We start from the raw sequence: 20,420 nt of genomic DNA, 5'->3' as shown, positions 1-20,420 counted from the left end.
GCATTGTGTCCTCCATGTTCATCTGTGCTGTAGTGGTTGTCAGGACTTTCTTCATTTTGTGCCATCATATAGATGGACCATATTTTGGTAATCCATTCATCTGTCCGTGGGTGCTTGAGTTGCTTCAACTTCTTCTCTATTGTGAAGAGTGCTGCAGTGAACATGGGTGTGCAAATATCTCTTCAAGACCCTGCTCGACAATTCTGGAAATATACCTAGAAATGGAATTGCTGGATCATATGATAATTCTATTTTAATTCTTTGAGTAACCTCCATCCTGTTTTCCCCACCAACAGCACGTAATGCTCCAGATTCTCCACAACCCTGTCAACAATTGTTATTTTCTGTTGTTGTGTAGCAGCCATCCCACTGGGCCACTGGGTGTGAGGTGGGATCTCATTGTGGTTTTGACGTGCATTTTCCTGATGCTTAATGATGTTAAGCATCTTTTCATGGCTTGTTGGCCATGTGCATAACTTCTGTGGAGGAATGTCCAAGTTCTTTGCCCATTTTTGAGTTGGATTTTTTGGCTTTTTTCTTTGTTCTGGAGTTTTAGGGGTTCTCTACATATTGTAAATATTAATCCCTTGTGAGATATGTGATTTGCAAATATTTTCTCCCATTCTGTGGGCTGCCTTTTTACTCTGTAGACAGTGTCTTTTGATGCACAAAATTTAAAAATTTTCATGAAGTATAATTTGTCTATTTTTTCTTTTGCTTCCTGTGCCTTTGCTGTCCTATTCAAGAAATCATGTCAAATGTTGTGAAGCTTTTGTTCTGTGTTTTCCCCTAAGAGTCTTAGTTTTAGGTCTTACATTTCAGTCTTTGATATATTTTGAGTTAATTTTTCATATGAGGAAGGCTCTAAAGCCATTCTTTTGCATGAGGACATCCAGTTTTCCCAGCACCATTTGTTGAAAAGACTGTCTTTTCCCTATTGAGTGATCTTGGCAGCCTTGCTGAAAATCACTTGACCACATATGTGAGGGTGTTTCTGGGCTCTCTATTCCCTTTTATTGGTTTATGTACTGTCTTTTTGCCAACACCACGCTGTTTTAATTATTGTCACTTGGTAGTACATTTTGAAATCAGAAACTGTGATTCCTTCAGTTTTGGTCTTCTTTTTCAAGATAATTTTGGTGATTTGGAGTCCCTTGAGATTCTATACAAAATTTATAATTGTTTCCCAATTTCTGCCAAAAAATGACATTGGGATTTTTGTAGGGATTGTATTGAACCTATAGATTGCTTTGGGTACTATAGATGTTTTCACAATATGAAGACTTCAAATCCACAAACATGGAATGTGTTTCCATTTATTTATGACTACTTAGATTTTTTTCAGGACCATTTTGTAATTTTCATTATAAACATCTTTCACTTCCTTGGTTAAGCTAAATCTATAAGTAGTTCTTTTTGATGCTATTGTAAGTGGAATTGTTTTTTCAGTATCCTTTTCATATTGTACATTGTTCAAGTACAGAAATACAACTGACGTTTTGTGTGTTGACTTTGTATTCTATCACTTTGCTGAAATCATATATTAATTTTAACAGGTATTTTGCATATCCTTTAGGGTTTTCTAATATAAGATTGTATCATCTGCAAACAGAGACTATTTTAGTCCTTCCCAAATGTGATGCCATTTATTATTATTCTTGCTGAATTCTTTTTTTTATTATTATTTTTAAGTAGGCTCAGAGGGGCTTGAACTCAAGACCCTGAGATCAGAGTCATATGCTCTACTGACTGAGCCAGCCAGATCCCCCTATCTTGCCTAACTGTTCGAGCTAGAATTTCCAGTACTATGTTTAATAGAAGTGTAAATGTGGGTATTCTTACCTGATTATTGATTGTAGAAGAAAAGCTTTAAGTCTTTGACCATTGAGTTTGATGGACACAATGGGTTTTTTCATATATGTCTTTTATTATGTTGAGGTACTTTACTATTTTTGTTTTTTTTAATCATGGAAAAATGTTGAATTCTTTCAAATATTTTTTTCTGTGTCAGTTGAATTGACCATGTAGGTTTTTTCCCCCTTTCATGCTGTTAATGTGGTATATTACATTTATTTTCATATGTTGAACCATCCTTGCATGCCAGAGAAAAATCCTGCTTGGTCATGGTGTATAACCCTTTTGATATGCTACTGAATTCTCTTTGCTTGTATTTTGTTGAGGATTTTTGCATCAATGTTCATAAGTGATATTGCTCTGTAGTTTCTTTCCTTGTAGTCTTTCCCTGGCTTTGGCTCAGGGTAATGCTGATCTCATAGAATGCGTTAAGAAGTGTTCCTTCATTTTCAATTTTTTAAGACAGTTTGAAAATAATTAGTATTCTTTAAATGTTTGTTAAAACATATTTATAGTTTCCTACAGTACTAGGTGAAGCCATCAGTTTTAGGATTTTTTTGGTCAAGAAATTTTTTATTATTCAATTTACTTTCTAGTTATAAGTTTATTCAGATTTTCTATTTCCTCATGATTTAGTCTTGGTGGGTTTTGTGTATCTAAGAATCCATCCATTTCATCTAGGTTATCTAATTTTTTGGTGTACAATTATTCATTAACACTATCTTATAATCCTTTTTATTTATGTCACATTTGTTTGAACATTTCTACTTTCATTTTTATTTTGGTAACTTTTGTCTTAGTCCATCCAGCTAAAGTTTTGTCAGTCATGTTGATCTTTCCAAAAAGCCAACTTTTGGTTTCATTGATTTTCTCTATTGTTTTTCTATCCTCTATTTTGTTTTTCTCTACTCTCATCATATTATTTTCTTCCTTCTGCTAGCTTTTGGTTTACTCTGTTCTTCTTTCTCTAATTTCTTAAAAAGTATAGTTAGATCATTGACTTGTGATCATCCTTGTTTTTAATGTGTTCATAACTATAAATTTCTTCTAAGCACCATTATCAATGAGTTAATTAGTTTTGGTAAGCTGTGTTTTCTTTTTCATTTATCTCTAATTATTTTTTAAATTTTATTCATAATTTATTCTTTGACTCATTGGTGGTATTTGGACAAAAGATTGAGCCTCTGATGTTCAAAGTAGATCCAAAGGTGACCATATTTATAGTCTCTACAGACTTAGAGCTTGTAAACATAAAATAAATATTGAAATAATATAAACAGAAGAATTCTTTTATAAGCATTCCTTTTATTCCAGAAACACCTGTAAGAAGCAGAATAGCTTCAAGACTTAAACCAGTTGATTTCTGAAAAGAAAGTACATGGAAGAAATCACAACCACCCCTGTAAGCTGCTCAGATGGTAATGGGCACTCTTGGTCCTCTGCAGTAAATGTAAATATTTTAAGTCAGTACAGTAAAAGGAAATATTAAATATTAAAGCTGCATGAATATGTGAAGTGTTTTTTGCTTTCTCTGTATAATTTCTAAAATCTATGTTTGTATTAAAATTAAATATATATAATAATAAAAGTGCATTGTTTAATTTCCAAAATGTTGTGAATTTTCTACTTTTCCTTCCATTATTGATTTCTAGCCTCATCCCATTGTGGTCAGAGAAGATACTTTGTATAATATCTACCAGTGTGGAGCCCAACCTGGAGCCTGAACTCATGACCCTGAGACCAAAACCTGGACCAAAATCAAGAGTTGGACACCCAATCAACTGAGCCATCCAGGTGCCTCAATATCTATCTTTTAAAATCCACTGGGACTTAACTAGTAACCTCACATATGGTCCATCCTGGAAAATACCATGTGTGCCCTTGAGAAGCATGTGTGCATGATTGTTGGTGGAAGGTGTTTTGTATATGTATTGGATCTGGTGGGTTTATTATGTTACGTCCTCTGTTTCCTTATTTATCTTTTGTCTGGTCCTTCTACCTATTGTTGTGAGTGGGGTAATCAAATCTCCAACTATTCATAAAACTGGCTATTTCTCCCTTCAATTTTGTCAGTTTTTGCCTCATATATTTTGGTGGTCTAATGTTAGGTATGTACATGTTTATGTTTCTTATAAGTTCTTGCTGTATTGAACTTGTTATTAATATATAATGTTCTGATTTAAGTATGTTTTGTCTGATATTAGTTTAGCCACCCCTACTCTCCTTTGATCACTGTTTGCATGGAATATGTTTTTCTATCCTTTCACCTTCAATCTATTTGTGTCTGGATCTCAAGTGAGTCTTTTATAGACAACCTATGGTTGGATTATGCATTTTTCCCATTTTGCTAATCTCTGTTTTTTATTGGAGAGTTTGGTTCTTTTACATTTATGATTTTGCTAATAAGGAGGGACTTACTTCTGTCATTGTACTGTTTTCTATGTGTTATAATTTTTTGTCCCTCATTTCCTGCATCTTTTGTGCATAGTTGATTTTTTATAGTGAAATATTTAAATTCCTTTCTCGTTTCCTTTTATGTATATTTCATAGCTGTTTTATTTGTAGTTACCATGGGGATTATATTTAATTTATACCAATTATATAATCAACAAATGTCAATATAATTATATAATAATATAATCAATTATAATTATATTTGAATTTATATCAAATTAATTTGAAGAACAATAAAACTTCCCCTTTACAGCTCTATTCCCTCCCCTTTCAATTGTGGATGTCACAAAATTATACCTCTGTACATTGCGTGCGCAAAACATAAATTAGGGATGCCTGAGTGGCTCAGTGGTTGAGCATCTGCCTTTGCCTCAGGGCATGACCCTGGAGTCCTGGGATTGAGTCCCACAGCAGGCTTCTTGCATGGAGCCTGCTTCTCCCTCTGCCTGTGTCTCTGCCTCTCTCTGTCTGTCATGAATAAATAAACAAAATCTTTTAAAAAAAATAAATTATTCTTTTAAATGCATAATTCTCTTAAATTATGCAGAAAACAAAACCTGGAATTATAAACCAAAGTTACAATTCTAGCTTTTAAACTAATAGTTTCCTTAAATGAATTGGTCTCTTAAATCATGTAGGAAACAAAAAGTGCAGTTACAAACCAATGTTACATACTTTTATAATTGTTCATGTATTTGCTTTTATTGAGATTTTTGTTTCTCCATATGGCCTCAAGTTACTGCCTAGTGTCCTTTCATTTCACCCTGCATGTCTCTCTTGAGCATTTCTTTCAGGGCAGGTCTAGGTGGTCATGAAAACCCTCAGCTTTTGTTTATCTGGGAATGTTTTGTTGGGTATAGGATTCTTGTTTGACAGGCTTTTTTCTCTTAGCACTTTGAATATGTTGACCCACTGTCTTCCGGCCTCCAAAATTTCTAATGAAAAATCTGCTAGTAATCTTTTTCAAGAGCCATTGTATGTGATGAGTTGCTTCCCTCTTGCTGCTCTTGAGATTCTCTTTGTCATTGTCTTTTGAAAGTTGAATTATGATGTGTCTTGATATGGGTTCGAGTAAATCTTACTTGGAGTTTTTTGAACTTCTTGGATGCATTATATTTATGCATTCCATGAAATGTGGGGAGTTTTCAGCCATTATTTCTTCAAATATTCCCTCTATCCCTTCTCTTTCTCTCCTCCTTCTGAGACGCCCACAATGTGTATGCTGGTCTGTTTGATGGTGTCCCACAGGTCCCCTGAACTCTGTTCACTGTTCTTCAGTATTTTTTTCTTTTTGTTCCACAGACTCAATAATTTCTATTGTCCTATCTTTAAGCTCACAAATTCTTTCTTCTGCTTGCTCAAATCTGTCTTTGAATCCCATAGTGATTTTTATATGTTAGTTATTGCATTTTCCAGCTTTAGAATTTCTTTTTTGTTTAAGAGTTTCTCTTTACCTATTTTTCTATTGTTCACACATTGTTTTCTTGACTTTCTTCACATCTTCTTTTAGTTCTTTGAGTGTCTTTAAGATAATTGTTTTCAATTATTTTTCTAGAACATCTTCCCTTTGGTCTTTTTTGTAAAGTTTCTGTTGATATATTCTTTCCTTTGAATGGGCCATACTTTGCAATTTTTTTTAACACCTTGTGATTTTTTCATTGAACACTGAACCATGAATATTTGGATTTAATAATGTGGTTCCTCTGGAAATCAAATTCTCCCCCTACCCTAGGATTTACTGGTTTTATTATTGTTTTTATTTTACTTTGATTGCTGTGCTGAGGATCAGCCTGAGGTGTAACTTTGGATCTTGTCAGGTCTTTTTTGAGCCCCTCCCTGGACATGCATTGTCACTTTCTAATTTCCCCCCTCATATACAGTTGTTTTTAATACCTGGCTATCAAACAATGAAAAAGAAAAAGTGAAGTGGTGGGAAGGGAGCTGGCATTGAATTCCCCTGGAAGTCTGTTTAGCTTGAATGAGGTATCTTGCAACATTATGGGGAGAGGCAACAATAATGGCTGCCTGCTTATTTGTCTGCATCTCTGTTATTAGAAAGATTAGTCAGCAATCAGAGCACAGATCCCTGATATTTGGGGGACAGGGTCTTTGGCTCACTCTGGCTCCTGCATGGTGCTCCAGAAACAGATGATTGCCTGCTGTGTGTCTGAGGGTGGAAGATGGGGATGAGTGGCTGCAATTGTGCTAAGAGCTGAAATTGATCAAAAATAGCTGCAGTTTACCATCCAAGCCCGGAAAGGCCAAGCCTTCAATAGACTCCTAAGTCCAAAATAATTGTTTCATCAGAGGGTTTCTGCCTCTGCAACTGTGTCCAAGTAGGGAGACAGTTTCTCATTTATAGGTGCTTCCTATTCTGCCATCTTCCCATAATTCTCTTTAAACAGTATTCCTTTGAAAGATCCTATAAATAAACCAATCACCCACTAAAATGTGGGATATGTCACCCCTTTCAGTGTGGTAGTTCCGTTTTTTTTTTTTTTAAAGCAGTATCTCTGGGGCACCTTGGTGGCTCAGTGGGGTGAGCATCTGACTCTTAATTTCAGCTCAGGTCATGATCTCAGGGTTATGGGATTGGCCCTATGTTGGGCTCCAAGCTCAGCAGTGAGTCTGCTTGGGAGTCTCCCTCTCCTTCTCCCTCTGCCGCTGCCCACCCCCATGCATGCATACTATCTCCCTAAATAAATAAGTAAATACACAAAATCTTTTTTTTAAATAAAAGCAGTATTTTTATAGGAACATATGAATCACACAATAGTTACAAGACTGTCATATATGATGACATACACAATCTGAACAAGACAGACTAATTAAGAATTCACATAGTGTCAACACTCGTAAAACAATCAATGTGATTCATCATATCAGCAAGAGAAAAACCAAGAACCATATGATCCTCTCATTAGATGAAGAGAAAGCATTTGACAAAATACAGCATCCATTCCTGATCAAAACTCTTCAGAGTGTAGGGATAGAGGGAACTTTCCTCAACATCTTAAAAGCCATCTACGAAAAGCCCACAGCAAATATCATTCTCAATGGGGAAGCACTGGGAGCCTTTCCCCTAAGATCAGGAACAAGACAGGGATGTCCACTCTCACCACTGCTATTCAACATAGTACTGGAAGTCCTAGCCTCAGCAATCAGACAACAAAAAGACATTAAAGGCATTCAAATTGGCAAAGAAGAAGTCAAACTCTCCCTCTTCGCCAATGACATGATACTCTACATAGAAAACCCAAAAGCCTCCACCCCAAGATTGCTAGAACTCATACAGCAATTTGGTAGTGTGGCAGGATACAAAATCAATGCCCAGAAATCAATGGCATTTCTATACACTAACAATGAGACTGAAGAAAGAGAAATTAAGGAGTCAATCCTATTTACAATTGCACCCAAAAGCATAAGATACCTAGGAATAAACCTAACCAAAGAGGTAAAGGATCTGTACCCTAAAAACTATAGAACACTTCTGAAAGAAATTGAGGAAGACACAAAGACATGGAAAAATATTCCATGCTCATGGATTGGTAGAATTAATATTGTGAAAATGTCAATGTTACCCAGGACAATTTACACGTTTAATGCAATCCCTATCAAAATGCCATGGACTTTCTTCAGAGAGTCAATTATTTTAAGAGAGAACAAATTATTTTAAGATTTGTGTGGAATCAGAAAAGACCCCGAATAGCCAGGGGAATTTTAAAAAAGAAAACCATATCTGGGGGCATCACAATGCCAGATTTCAGGTTGTACTACAAAGCTGTGGTCATCAAGACAGTGTGGTACTGGCACAAAAACAGACACATAGATCAATGGAACAGAATAGAGAACCCAGAAGTGGACCCTGAACTTTATGGTCAACTAATATTCGATAAAGGAGGAAAGACTATCCATTGGAAGAAAGACAGTCTCTTCAATAAATGGTGCTGGGAAAATTGGACATCCACATGCAGAAGAGTGAAACTAGACCACTCTCTTTCACCATACACAAAGATAAACTCAAAATGGATGAAAGATCTAAATGTGAGACAAGATTCCATCAAAATCCTAGAGGAGAACACAGGCAACACCCTTTTTGAACTCGGCCACAGTAACTTCTTGCAAGATACATCCACGAAGGCAAAAGAAACAAAAGCAAAAATGAACTATTGGGACTTCATCAAGATAAGAAGCTTTTGCACAGCAAAGGATACAGTCAACAAAACTAAAAGACAACCTACAGAATGGGAGAAGATATTTGCAAATGATGTATCAGATAAAGGGCTAGTTTCCAAGATCTATAAAGAATTTATTAAACTCAACACCAAAGAAACAAACAATCCAATCATGAAATGGGCAAAAGACATGAAGAGAAATCTCACAGAGGAAGACATAGACATGGCCAACATGCACATGAGAAAATGCTCTGCATCACTCGCCATCAGGGAAATACAAATCAAAACCACAATGAGATACCGCCTCACACCAGTGAGAATGGGGAAAATTAACAAGGCAGGAAACCACAAATGTTGGAGAGGATGCAGAGAAAAGGGAACCCTCTTACACTGTTGGTGAGAATGTGAACTGGTGCAGCCACTCTGGAAAACTGTGTGGAAGTTCCTCAAAGAGTTAAAAATAGACCTGCCCTATGACCCAGCAATTGCATTGTGGGGGATTTACCCCAAAGATTCAGATGCAATGAAACGCTGGGACACCTGCACCCCGATGTTTCTAGCAGCAATGGCCACAATAGCCAAACTGTGGAAGGAGCCTCGGTGTCCATCAAAAGATGAATGGATAAAGAAGATGTGGTTTATGTATACAATGGAATATTCCTCAGCCATTAGAAATGACAAATACCCACCATTTGCTTCAACGTGGATGGAACTGGAGGGTATTATGCTGAGTGAAGTAAGTCAATCGGAGAAGGACAGTGTATGTTCTCATTCATTTGGGGAATATAAATAATAGTGAAAGGGAATATAAGGGAAAGGAGAAGAAATGTGTGGGAAATATCAGAAAGGGAGGCAGAACGTAAAGACTCCTAACTCTGGGAAACGAACTAGGGGTGGTGGAAGGGGAGGAGGGTGGGGCGTGGGGGTGAGTGGGTGACGGGCACTGAGGGGGACACTTGATGGGATGAGCACTGGGTATTATTCTGTATGTTGGTAAATTGAACACCAATAAAAAATTAATTTATTAAAAAAAGAGATACTCAACACCATTAAACATCAGGAATGCAAATAAAAAAAAGAATTCACATAGTGTAAAAATATACGTATTAAAAGTTAACCATGTAGGGGTTTCTGGGCGGCTCAGTGGGCTACTTGTCTGCCTTCACTCAGGTCATGATCTCAGGGTCCTGGGATTGAGTCTCGCATCAGGCTCCCTCTGCCCCTCACCCTGCTCATGCTTTCTGTTTCTGTCTCTCCAATAAACAAATCTTTTTAAAAAATAAAAGTAAACTTCATGGACAGATGCATATGCAGCAAGAGGAGTAGATAACAGGAAGCTGGGAGTCGAGAGATCATGTGCAGTAATACTGCTTTTTCCCCCAATACAGAAAATAACTTCCCCTCACACATAGATACTCCAAACACATGAAAATATGCAAGGGTAAATTATGATCTGCTACACATGCAGTCTAAAGTGGTCTCACTGTGATTTTTCTGTGTCACCCCCACAAAAATAGCAGATAGTGAAACCCATGAAGTACTAGGAAGCATAAGTTGTCTATCCTAGGTTGGACTTGGAACATATTTAACTTGACATTAATATTTATAAATAGCCAATGTCTCCTTTTGCTATGTTCTATTCACAATTGACATGCACTTAGAGTGGACAATTTTGATAGCTATGTTAACATTAGTAATAAAACATCCAGTTATTTTACCAGCAAAATGGGTTTATTTGGGAATAACAGATTGTAATCAGAGACAAGTGTGCTACAACAAAACAATAGGCAAGTCCAAGACACAAAGGAGAAGAAATTATTTCTTGGAGAAGAAGGAGGTTGGGAGGGGCTGTTTGAAGGAAGGTCCCCTGGAGACTAGTAGGGGTTCAGGGTGATGAGGGTTCTCACCAGATGAACTGTAGGGGTGCTGGGCTTCTTACAGGAGGGTCTGTAGCTGGTGAGTCTTTCCTGGTGAGGGTTCTTCTGTGAGGCCTGTAACTGATGGTTATCCTATGATTGAGGTGGAGAGGCAGGCATGAGAGTTGTCACCTCTGGCGTCTTGAGTCCAGTTGTAGTTGTTTCCTTTTATTAATGTACACAGTTGTTTGATCTAAAAGTGATTGCTAAAGCACTCTTAATAATACAAGAACTTTAATGGTGCCTTGGTGGCGCTGGTTAAATATCTAACTCTTGGTTTTGGCCCAGGTCATGGGAGGGAGCTGCATTCGGCTCTATGCTCAGCATGGAGTCTGCTTCTACCTCTGCCCTACCTGCTAGTCCTCTCTCTCAAATAAACAAAAAAACACAACAATTTAATAACATTTTAGTCACATAGTTCACATGAAACATAATCATAGTTTTAAGACAAAAGGTAGACAGAGTGCATCTGAATTTTAATGCTTGACTTTCAGTATTTTGTAGCTCCTACCACTGCAAGAGATGAAATTGATATAAGTACTTGTTTCTTTACTAGAGCGACACCAGTTTGAATTCTTAGATCAGAGAAAATCCAAAACAGAAGAAATATCACTCATTTTTTTTCTTTGGGCCTTTTAGGAAAACAGACGAAATATATAAATTATTTAAATTTCCTATTGGGCAGTGGTGTTTTTCTGTGTGTAACTGTCTAGGAAATGAACCAAAGAAGAATTTCCTATTACTACAAGAGCATTCAGTTGGTACATTTCTATTAGAAATTAGGGACCTTGAATAGAAGTTTAAATGTTTTTTTTTAATTATTTTTTTAAATTATTTATGATAGTCACACACACAGAGGAAGAGAGAGAGGCAGAGACACAGGCAGAGGGAGAAGCAGGCTCCATGCACCGGGAGCCCGACGTGGGATTCGATCCCGGGTCTCCAGGATCACACCCTGGGCCAAAGGCAGGCGCCAAACCGCTGCGCCACCCAGGGATCCCTTGAATAGAAGTTTAGAATTTTCTTATACACACCCTTTACTCTGTTTTCTGCCAGCTATTATGGCCAATGCATTTTGGGGAACCATGCTTCACAACTGAGGCTTAAAGATCCTTTTATGGAGAGTTTTCTAGTTGAGTAGAAATCCTTCTATAAAAAGTTGGCTGTGATTTGAAACTATACTACAAAGCTATTGTAGTTAAAACAGTGTAGTACTGACCTAAAAATAGACATATAAACCAAAGGAATAGAATAGAGAAACCAGAAAGAAACCTCACATATACAGTCAACAGGTATTTGATAAAGGAGACAAGAACATCCAGTAAGGAAAGGGTAATCTCTTCAACAAGTGATGCTGAGAATACAGGATAACCACATGCAGAAGAACGAAACTGGACCCCCTTCTCATACCACTCACAAAAATTAACTCAAAATGCCTTGATCTTTAACATAAGACCTGCAACCCTAAAATTCCTAAAAGGAAACTGGGAAAAAAAAACTGCTCAATATTGGTCTTGGCAATGATTTATTTTATGACACCAAAAACACAAACAACAAAAGAAAATAAACCGACAGGCGGGACTATCACCAAACTTAAAAGCTTCTGCACAGCAAAATAAGGCATCAATAAAATGAAAAGGCAATCTACAAAATGGAAGAAAATTTTTGTAAACCACATATTTGAGGTTAATATCCAAAATCTACAAAGAACTCAACAATAACAAAGACTCCCAAACAATCCAGCTTAAAAATGAGCAGAGAAAGTAAATAGACCAAAACTTAATTTTTCCAGAGAAAATATCCAAATAACCAACAGGTTCATGAGCAGGTGCTCAATATCACCAATCACCAAGGAAATACAAATCAAAAGCATGATGAGATATTGTCTCACACCTGTAAGAATGGCTAGTATCAAAAAGACGAGTGTTGGTGAGGATGTGAAAAAAAGGGAGCCCTTATGCACTGTTGGTGGGACTGTAAAGTAGCTCAGCCACCGTTAAGAACAGTATGGAGGCTCTTCAAAAAGTTAAAAATAGAGCAACTATATGATTCAGCAATCCCACTCATGGGTATACATCCAAAGGAAATGAAAACAGGATATCAAAGAGACATATTCACTCCCATGTTTAGGAAAGCATTATTCACAATAGTCAAGATATGAAATAACCTATGTCCATCAATGGATGAATGAATAAAGCACATATGTTGAGTCATGAGAAGAGAGGAAATGAAATTCTGCCATTTGCAACAATGGGTGGACCTTAGGATATTATGCTGAGTGAAATAGACAAAGACAGATACTTCATGATTCATATCTCTCATACGTGGAACTAAGAGCTGAAATCATAGAAGCAGAGCATAAAGTGATGGTTCCTAGGAGTGACAGGGTGAGGGAATGGGAGGGATCCCTTTTAAGGGTACATGCTTGGGACTAGTGAATCAGTCCCAGAGACCTAATACACATTACAGTCACTACAAACAACAAGAGTGTATTATGATTGAATCTGGATTGCTCCCAACGCTAGAAGAAATGAAAATGACAGTTAGGTGACCCGTGGCGGTATTCCCAACTCAGTGATGGCAGTTATGCTGCAATGTAAAGGTATTAAATCAATACACCGTATGCCTTACCCACAATGTTGTTTGTCCAACATATCTCAATTTTTTAAAGAAAGTTGGCAGATTCTGTTACTCCAGAGAAGACTTAATGTCTCTCAGAATGCTCAAATGGCGTTTCCTGTTGGGAAGGAGCATAAAGATGAGGATTTATTTCATTGACAATTTAGAATGCAATGTATTAACCTTAAAAATAGAACTATTTTTCCTAGCTATTTTCCCAGCAAAACTGGGTTAACCCGTGAATAGCAGAGGACTGCAGGGCAGGGCAAAATTCCAGATGAGTCAGGAGAACTAGGCAGAGGAGGCCTATTTATAGAGGAAAGGGGGCGGGGTGGCTGCTGTAAACAAAGTCCATTGAGTACATTGAGAGTTCAAAGTGTAATGGCTTTTCATTGGCTGGGCTGTGGCAGTCTCTCATTGACTGGGCTGTGGCTATCTCTCATTGGCTGACCTGTGGCAGTGTCTCGTTGGCTGGACTATTGCTGGTGGAGGAAGAAACTTTCCTTCCTCCTGCTGGGACAGTAAAGTGGTTACTAAGGTAACATCCAGGTGCAGGTGCATCTCCTCCGTTGCATCTGCAGGTGACGGGGAATGGTAGGGCCTGGAGCTCCCCTGCCTGCCTGCAGACTCCATTCTAAACCACCTTTGGTTACATAGTATTTTATTTTTAAATTCCTGAAATTTGAAAACAAGACAACCTAAGTTAAATAATATAGTTTTCCAAAGCTGTGCATGCTAATTTCAAGCTCAGTGTTTCTCCTTGAAATGCAAAAACAACTTCCTAAAACTAGACAAGAGCACCACTACCCTGATGATCTGTGATTAGATCTGTGATCAATCACAATTTGTAGTTTCCCTTTTTATCCTCGCTAAGAGTTTAAAAAATTCTAGAATGGTGCTCTTCTTCTTCTTCTTCCTTCTTCCTTCTTCCTTCCTTCTTCTTCTTTCTTCTTCTTCTTCTTCTTCTTCTTCTTCTTATTCTTATTCTTATTCTCATTCTCATTCTCATTCTCATTCTCATTCTTATTATTACTGTCTTTTTATTTCCAGGTAAGCTCTCTACTGTTTAGTGTTCTCTAAGATAGTTTATTTAAATTCATTTATTTAACATATAGTGTATTATTAGTTTCAGAGATGGAGTTCAGTGATTCATCAGTCTTATATAACACCCAGTGCTCGTGACATCATGTGCCCTCTTTCATGTCCATCACCCAGTACCCTGTCCCCCCACTCCCTTCTCCTCCAGTGACCCTCAGTTTGTTTCTTGTGGTTAAGAGTCTCTTATAGTGGACACCTGGGTAGGTCAGTCCATGAGGCATCTGCCTTCGACTCAGATCATGATCCCAGGGTCCTGGGATTGAGCCCCACGTGGGGCTCCCTGCTCAGAGGGGCATCTGCTTCTCCCTCTCCCTGTCACTCCTCCACTTGTGCGCACACACACACTCAAATAAATAAATAAAATCTTTAAAAAAAGAGTCTCTTGTGGTTGGTCTCCCTCTCTGATTTCCTCGTGTTTTATTTTTCATTCCCTTCCCCTATACTCTGTTTCTCAGATGCCACATGAGTGAGATCATATAATTGTCTTTCCCTGATTGATTTATTTCGCTTAGCATAATATCCTCTTGTTCCACCCATGTCTTGCAAATGGTAAGATTTCATTGCTTTTGATGGCCGAGTAAGAGTCCCTTGTATATATATACCACATCTTCTTTATCCATTCATCTGTTGATGGACATCTGGCTCTTTTCATAGTTTGGTTATTGTGAATATTGTTGCTATAAACTTTGGGGTGCAGGTGCCCCTTCGGATCACTACATTTGTAACTTTGTGGTAAATACCCAGTAGTGCAATTGCTGGGTCATAGGGCAGCTCTACTTTTAACTTCTTGAGAAACCTGTTTTCCAGAGCAGCTGGATCAGCTTGCATTCTCACCAGCAGGGCAAGAGGGTTCCCTTTTCTCTGCATCCTTGCCAACATCTATCCTTTCCTGACTTGCTCATTTTAGCCATTCTGACTGGTGTGAGGTGGTATCTATCTTATTGTGGTTTTGGTTTGCATTTCCCTGATGCCGAGTGATGTTGAGCATTTTTTTTTCATGGTCTGTTGACCACTTGTATGTCTTCTTTGGAGAAATGTCTGTTCAGGTCTTCTGCCCATTTCTTATCTGGATTATTTGTCCTTTGGGTGTTGAGTTTGGTAAATTCTTTATAGATTTTGGATACTAGTCCTTTATCTGATAAGACATTTGCAAATATATTCTCTCATAGAATGGCGCATTTTTCTAATCTTACACCAATTTGTTTTTAAAAAAAATATTTATTGGGATGCCTGGGTGGCTCAGTGATTGAGCATTTGCCTTCAGCCCAGGACGTGATCCTGGGGTCCTGGGATCATGTCCCACATAGGATTCCCTGCATGGAGCCTGCTTCTCCCTCTGCCTGTGTCTCTGCCTCTCTCTCTGTGTCTCTCATGAATAAATAAAATCTTTAAAAAATAAAAATTTAAAAATATTTGAGAGGGAGTGTGTGTTCACTTGCGTACAAGTGGGGGGAGGGGCAGAGGGAGGAAGAGAATCCCAAGCAGATTCCCTGCTGAGTACAGAGCCCCAAGCCCCAAGAAGGGCTCAATCTCACAATCCTGAGATCATGACCTGAGTCAAAATCAAGAGTCCCACACTTAATGGATTGAGCCACGCAGGCACCCCTAGTTTTATACCAATTTCATTCCTGATGTCTCCTGAGATGCATATACCATACACAGGAACCTATCTTCCTCCTTCTCACTTTCACACACTTCAGAAATCTGCATTGACATGTTGCATCTATCCACCAATGGGGAGAAGACTTGAGTAGTATGGAGCCATAAGCACCTTCTGATTATCCTGATGAATTCACTCACGTTGATGCAACTAGGTACCAGGAACTTGATTGATCTGGGACAGGAAGCTGCTTCTCACCCCAGTATGATATGGGGGGCAGTTGGACGGGCCAGAGGGTCATGGTGGCTCCCGCTCCAATAACAGCCTCCTTTGTGTGGTGTTAGGTTTGGTTTTTTTTTTTTTTTTTCCAACACTAAGCTTAAGTTTGAAGAATTGAAGTTTGAAGAAAATTGTTTCAAGAATGAGTGTGAAATACGAGAAATGGTTTAATTTGAAAACCTGATTAATGAAACCTAATTCCATTTCTATTTAAAAGGGGGAATGAAAGTATCAGTCATTTTGAAAGGATAAAATGTGAAATGACTGAAAAGGAACTAGAGTTCGTGCTGGATGCCAGGGCCATGAGCCACTGGTGCGGAGAGCACATGGCCCTTCTTCTACTTTGGGAGATTCTTGCCTGAAAACCAGTTAGAAAAACTCTGCCTTTCCTCCCCTGATAGGAAGCCTAAGGTTCTATTAGTACTCCAGCAGCTGCTACTCTGCGGTGATGCAGCCCAATGGAAAGTAGTTGGCTGACATTTATGGTGGCCATCTGTAGATGTCTTGGACCACCAAGGGCCACCACCACGAGGGTCACTGCCTCCAGAGGCCACCACCACGTGGGTCACCTCCCCCCCTGGGCCACCGCCATGAAGGCCACTGTCCGGAGAGGCCGCCTCGGGGAACCTGTCCGCCCCCACAGCGGCGTCCCTCGTCAGTCCTTGGCTACTACCCCACCCCACCCCCCAGCCCCCAGCCCTGGGGTTGCTCTGAACCGCCCGCGCTCAGACGTAGGGACCCGGGCGAGCCTCCCGGCCGCAGAGCCCGTCCTTCCCCGCAGCGAGTTCAAGGAGGAAACCGCCCAGCCGGGCTTCCCGCTGATTGGCTGAACGAGAGGCAGGCCAGAGGTGATTGGTCGGGCCGGACGCCTCTCCGCGCGCACACCGCGGCCCCGCCTTCTTCCGCAGCCACTGCCTGGTGGGCAGACGCGATTGGAGCAGACGCGCCGGCCAGGCCCGGCCCGGCCCGCCTCCGCCCCGCCCCCGCCGGAGGGCGCGACGTCACTACCCGGCGTGCCGCGCGCGGCGCTTCCCCCACCCACTAATGTTTTGGCCGATTCAAGATGGCGGTGCAGGAGTCAGCTGCTCAGCTCTCCATGACCCTGAAGGTGCAGGAGTACCCGACCCTCAAGGTGGGGTCTGCGGGCCGGGGGGGCGGCCGCGCTTGGCCAGTGCCCGCGGACCGCGGGGGGAACAAGGGGAGGGAGGGGGGCAGGGTGGGGCCTGGGGCACCGGGCGGGGTCTGGGGGGGTCTGCGGGGCGGGCTCCCGGGGTCTAGAGGGCCTTGGGGTGTCTGCGGGGCGGGCTCCCGAGTTCCGCGGGCTCCAGGGTTCGGCAGGCCGCGCTCCCCAGAGTCTGAGGGGCTGCAGAGCCGGCTTGCCCAGGGTCTGGGGGTCTGCGGGCCGGCATCCCCGGGTCCAGGGGGCTGTGAGGCCGTCCTGCGGGGCTCCCCGGCGGCGGCGGGGCTCAGGGGGCCGGGGGCCTGCGGGCCGGGCGGGTGTGGCGGGGGGGCCGTCCATGGCCTGCCCGGCCTTCGAGGACTTCGTGGCAGGGCGTGGAGCGCGTCTGGCGCCCCGCTTCGCCCTGCGGAGCCCGATTGTGGCCCCTTAAACCTTAAAAAAGAAAAAAAAAAAGGCACGAAGTGTCCCGCGTGAGTGACATGTCTGGCGGTAGCCAGACTGGTGACGGGGGCTGGGTGGAGGCCGGGTTTCCAGGGAGCGGGGTCGCGGCGCCTAGCAAGCGTGCCGACGAGATTCGGGGCTGTGTCCAGCTGTCCCCCGGAAGCTCACGTCAGCAGGTGTGGATGAGCTGGCTGCTAGGCCCTAATTAGGGAACCTGTGAGGAGGGACCTAACGACCTCATTGGGAACCCGTCTCGTGGAGCAATACCAAACCTGAAATACAGCCCTTGCCACTGGGTTACCGGCTGCGTGACCTTGGGTGGCCCCTTGGCCAAGCCTTGAGTTAGCATGAGCATGAAGTATGTGTGTCTAGTAGTAGGGGACGCACTTGCTCCCCACCTGGTTAGCAGAGGATTTGATGGTGATGAGAACAAAGCACCTGGAAGCGAGGTCCTTAGGAGATCAAGGTCGTAGCATTCCCAAGAGAACCATGACTTCCTTCTTCTCCTGGAAGACCCCGGCATCCCTATCCAGCTTACTGCTGACAGGTGGTGGTGGGTGAGGTGGGGTGGGGCTGCTGTGAGCACTTGGCTCGTCTGCCAGGGTCTGAAGACCACCCCGCTGTGTTCATGGCTTCTTGGGATACCTCCCGCAGGGTGCTTACCTGCTCTGAGATTGCTGACTCCTGTCCAGTGGGGATTGTAGCACCCGTGCCACCTTGGGTGAGCTGAGGGAGTCCATGCTGCCTGGAGCAGTGCTGGTCCTCTTTACAAGATGCCAATACAGTGGTCACCGGGAAGCAGAAGTGAGGCTGCTGCTTTTCACTGACCAGCGGGTCGAGCAGTGCTGTGTTCTGTGCCTTGTCTGACCAGGGAGGGCAGGGCACCCCTGCTGACAGGTACCAGATGCCTCTCCTCTGGGCCCTTTCAGGAGTAGGTGGTTGGCCCTTTTTATTCAACTCATTGAAGACCCTGTGGCTCAGAGAAACCATGACATCATGCCAGCTGAGGCCCCCAATGAAACATCCTTTGGATTGATGTTTATGCCTCCTCCCCCCCAACAAAAAATTAAATAAATAAGTAGAAGGCTTTCGTGGAAGAGCCGTTAATTTCTAACCTGTTGTCTTAGCCCACCACCAGACCTGTCGCTGGAACTGACGGAACAGTGGCAGTTTATCATTTCTGGTAGTGGCAACGTCAGACAGAAAGGGATTCCCCCTCCCAAATTCTCTTCTGTGATTTCATAATCCTGAATGTGATTGATTTCCAGAGTTATCAAATAGCCTCTGATTAAAAGTCATCCTGTAGATACTTAGGCAGGTAAAGAAATACTAGTGTCAGGTCAGGTGAGCTTGCCAGGTTAGACAGTTTTACTTCTGCTTTAGAATGATTTAAACAAATGTTTGAAATCAGAGTAGCTACTTCCGCCACTTTCCCTCACAGATTATCTAGATCATCTGTAATCCATTGATACATGTGTCACTGTTGAGAGCTAACATTTTCTTCTAGATGTTTTCAGGAGTGATTCCTCATGGATAATGAGGAAGTTTCACTGAGAAACTAGGGATCCTTGACTCAGGAGTGTAAATTAATACAGAGATCTCCAGAACACTTAGATGAGCCATGCTGGGCATAGTCTAGAGTGAGGTCCAGATACAGATGCCTCGGTAGCAGGGCCACTATACGGATATCAGGGAGAAGGGAGTGGGGGCCAAGGGGCTGGAGTGCTAGGAGGTGTATCAAGCGCACTCGCCTGCAGGGTAATGAGCCCAGTCCTCATTGCCTTCTTGTCACGATGGAGATTCCTTGTTCTTGAGAGGATTGGCACATCGGGCAGGTTCCTCATAGCCCCAGAGCTTCTGGGGGGCTCTGGGTACCTGGTGGGCCCTGGTCTTGGTCTTACCTTCTGACATGGTGGGAAGAGGATGGCACAGCTGTGAGACACTGCTGCCCACAGGGGCTGAGCTGGGCACCTACTCACTGAGCCCTCCATTCTGGGGCCAGGTGGGCCAGCACAGGCCTCTCAATCCCTGTGGTCCTTCAGGCTGGGTGATTCTTTGTAGCGGGGGCTGCGTATTATAGGATATTTAGTAGCACCCCTGGCTTCTGCCCACCAGATACCAGTAGCACACCCCTGGATGTCACCAGACATTGCCAGATGTCCCCTGGGGGACAAAATCACCCTAGTGAGAACCACTGGACTGGATTTTGCTTTGTGGAACTTGTTTTTATGTTCTTACAATAGCGGGGAGAGGAGGGCTCTTGGGACACACCTTTGTGTCCTGGGCCTGGCTATGAGTCTTCACCTGTGACCTTGAACTGTGGTGTCTTTTTTTTTAATAAAAGTAACTTCTGTCTACTTTCCAAATTATTCTGCTAATTATCCTGTTAATATTTTGGTGTATTGACTTCTGTTTTTTCCCCTTCAGAGAGCTGAAGTAAAATCGTATTTTAGAGACCTTTACTGCTACCCAAATCAGGTGGGGGTCTTCCCAGCCCAGGAGAAAGGAACGGTCTGGCATTGGTCCCTGGGAGACCTGGCTTTGGACTCTGACTCCTCCCCTTAGACTCCCCTGTGCCTATCTCTGTGCTCACCTGGGACCTCCCTGGGCCTGTTGGTCCTCCCGGCCAGGTGGGCCTTAGCCTGACCAAGCTCAGACCCCATCCCAGCTGCCCTCTTCCTCACACATGATGGGCTGGGGAGCAGGGGCATTGCTCTTAGCTGGGTCTGTGGGCAGACCCCATATTCTGCTGTGTCTCTGAATTCTGTATAGGATTGTTGAAATGTTCTGCTTTTAATTTGGTG

General features: G+C 41.9%; 1 protein-coding gene and 1 long non-coding RNA gene across 4 annotated transcripts in view; one reads left to right on the top strand and one right to left on the bottom strand.

Annotated features, from left to right (window-relative positions):
• Positions 1 to 9,841: 9,841 nt before the first annotated feature.
• Positions 9,842 to 18,739, bottom strand: LOC144300560 (uncharacterized). Of its 2 annotated transcripts, none has more exons than XR_013367243.1 (3): positions 18,280 to 18,739; positions 13,031 to 13,136; positions 9,842 to 10,492 (listed from the first exon to the last, which is right to left on the bottom strand). It is a non-coding gene; the product is annotated as an uncharacterized LOC144300560 (long non-coding RNA). The 2 variants fall into 2 exon arrangements; XR_013367242.1 differs by lacking the exon at positions 18,280 to 18,739 and adding an exon at positions 13,470 to 13,928.
• The window catches only part of MAEA (macrophage erythroblast attacher, E3 ubiquitin ligase), a 36,199-nt gene continuing 32,749 nt past the window's right edge, over positions 16,971 to 20,420 (top strand). For both annotated transcript variants that reach the window (XM_077876748.1, XM_077876738.1), the window contains exon 1: positions 16,971 to 17,127. In XM_077876748.1, coding sequence (XP_077732874.1) covers positions 17,059 to 17,127 — 69 coding nt within the window. In that variant the 5' untranslated portion in view covers positions 16,971 to 17,058. The remainder of the gene's footprint in view (positions 17,128 to 20,420) is intronic.

The sequence above is a fragment of the Canis aureus genome, chromosome 2, assembly GCF_053574225.1.
Source record: "Canis aureus isolate CA01 chromosome 2, VMU_Caureus_v.1.0, whole genome shotgun sequence".
NCBI lineage: Eukaryota > Metazoa > Chordata > Mammalia > Carnivora > Canidae > Canis > Canis aureus.
This window is presented reverse-complemented; position numbering and strand designations above follow the sequence as displayed.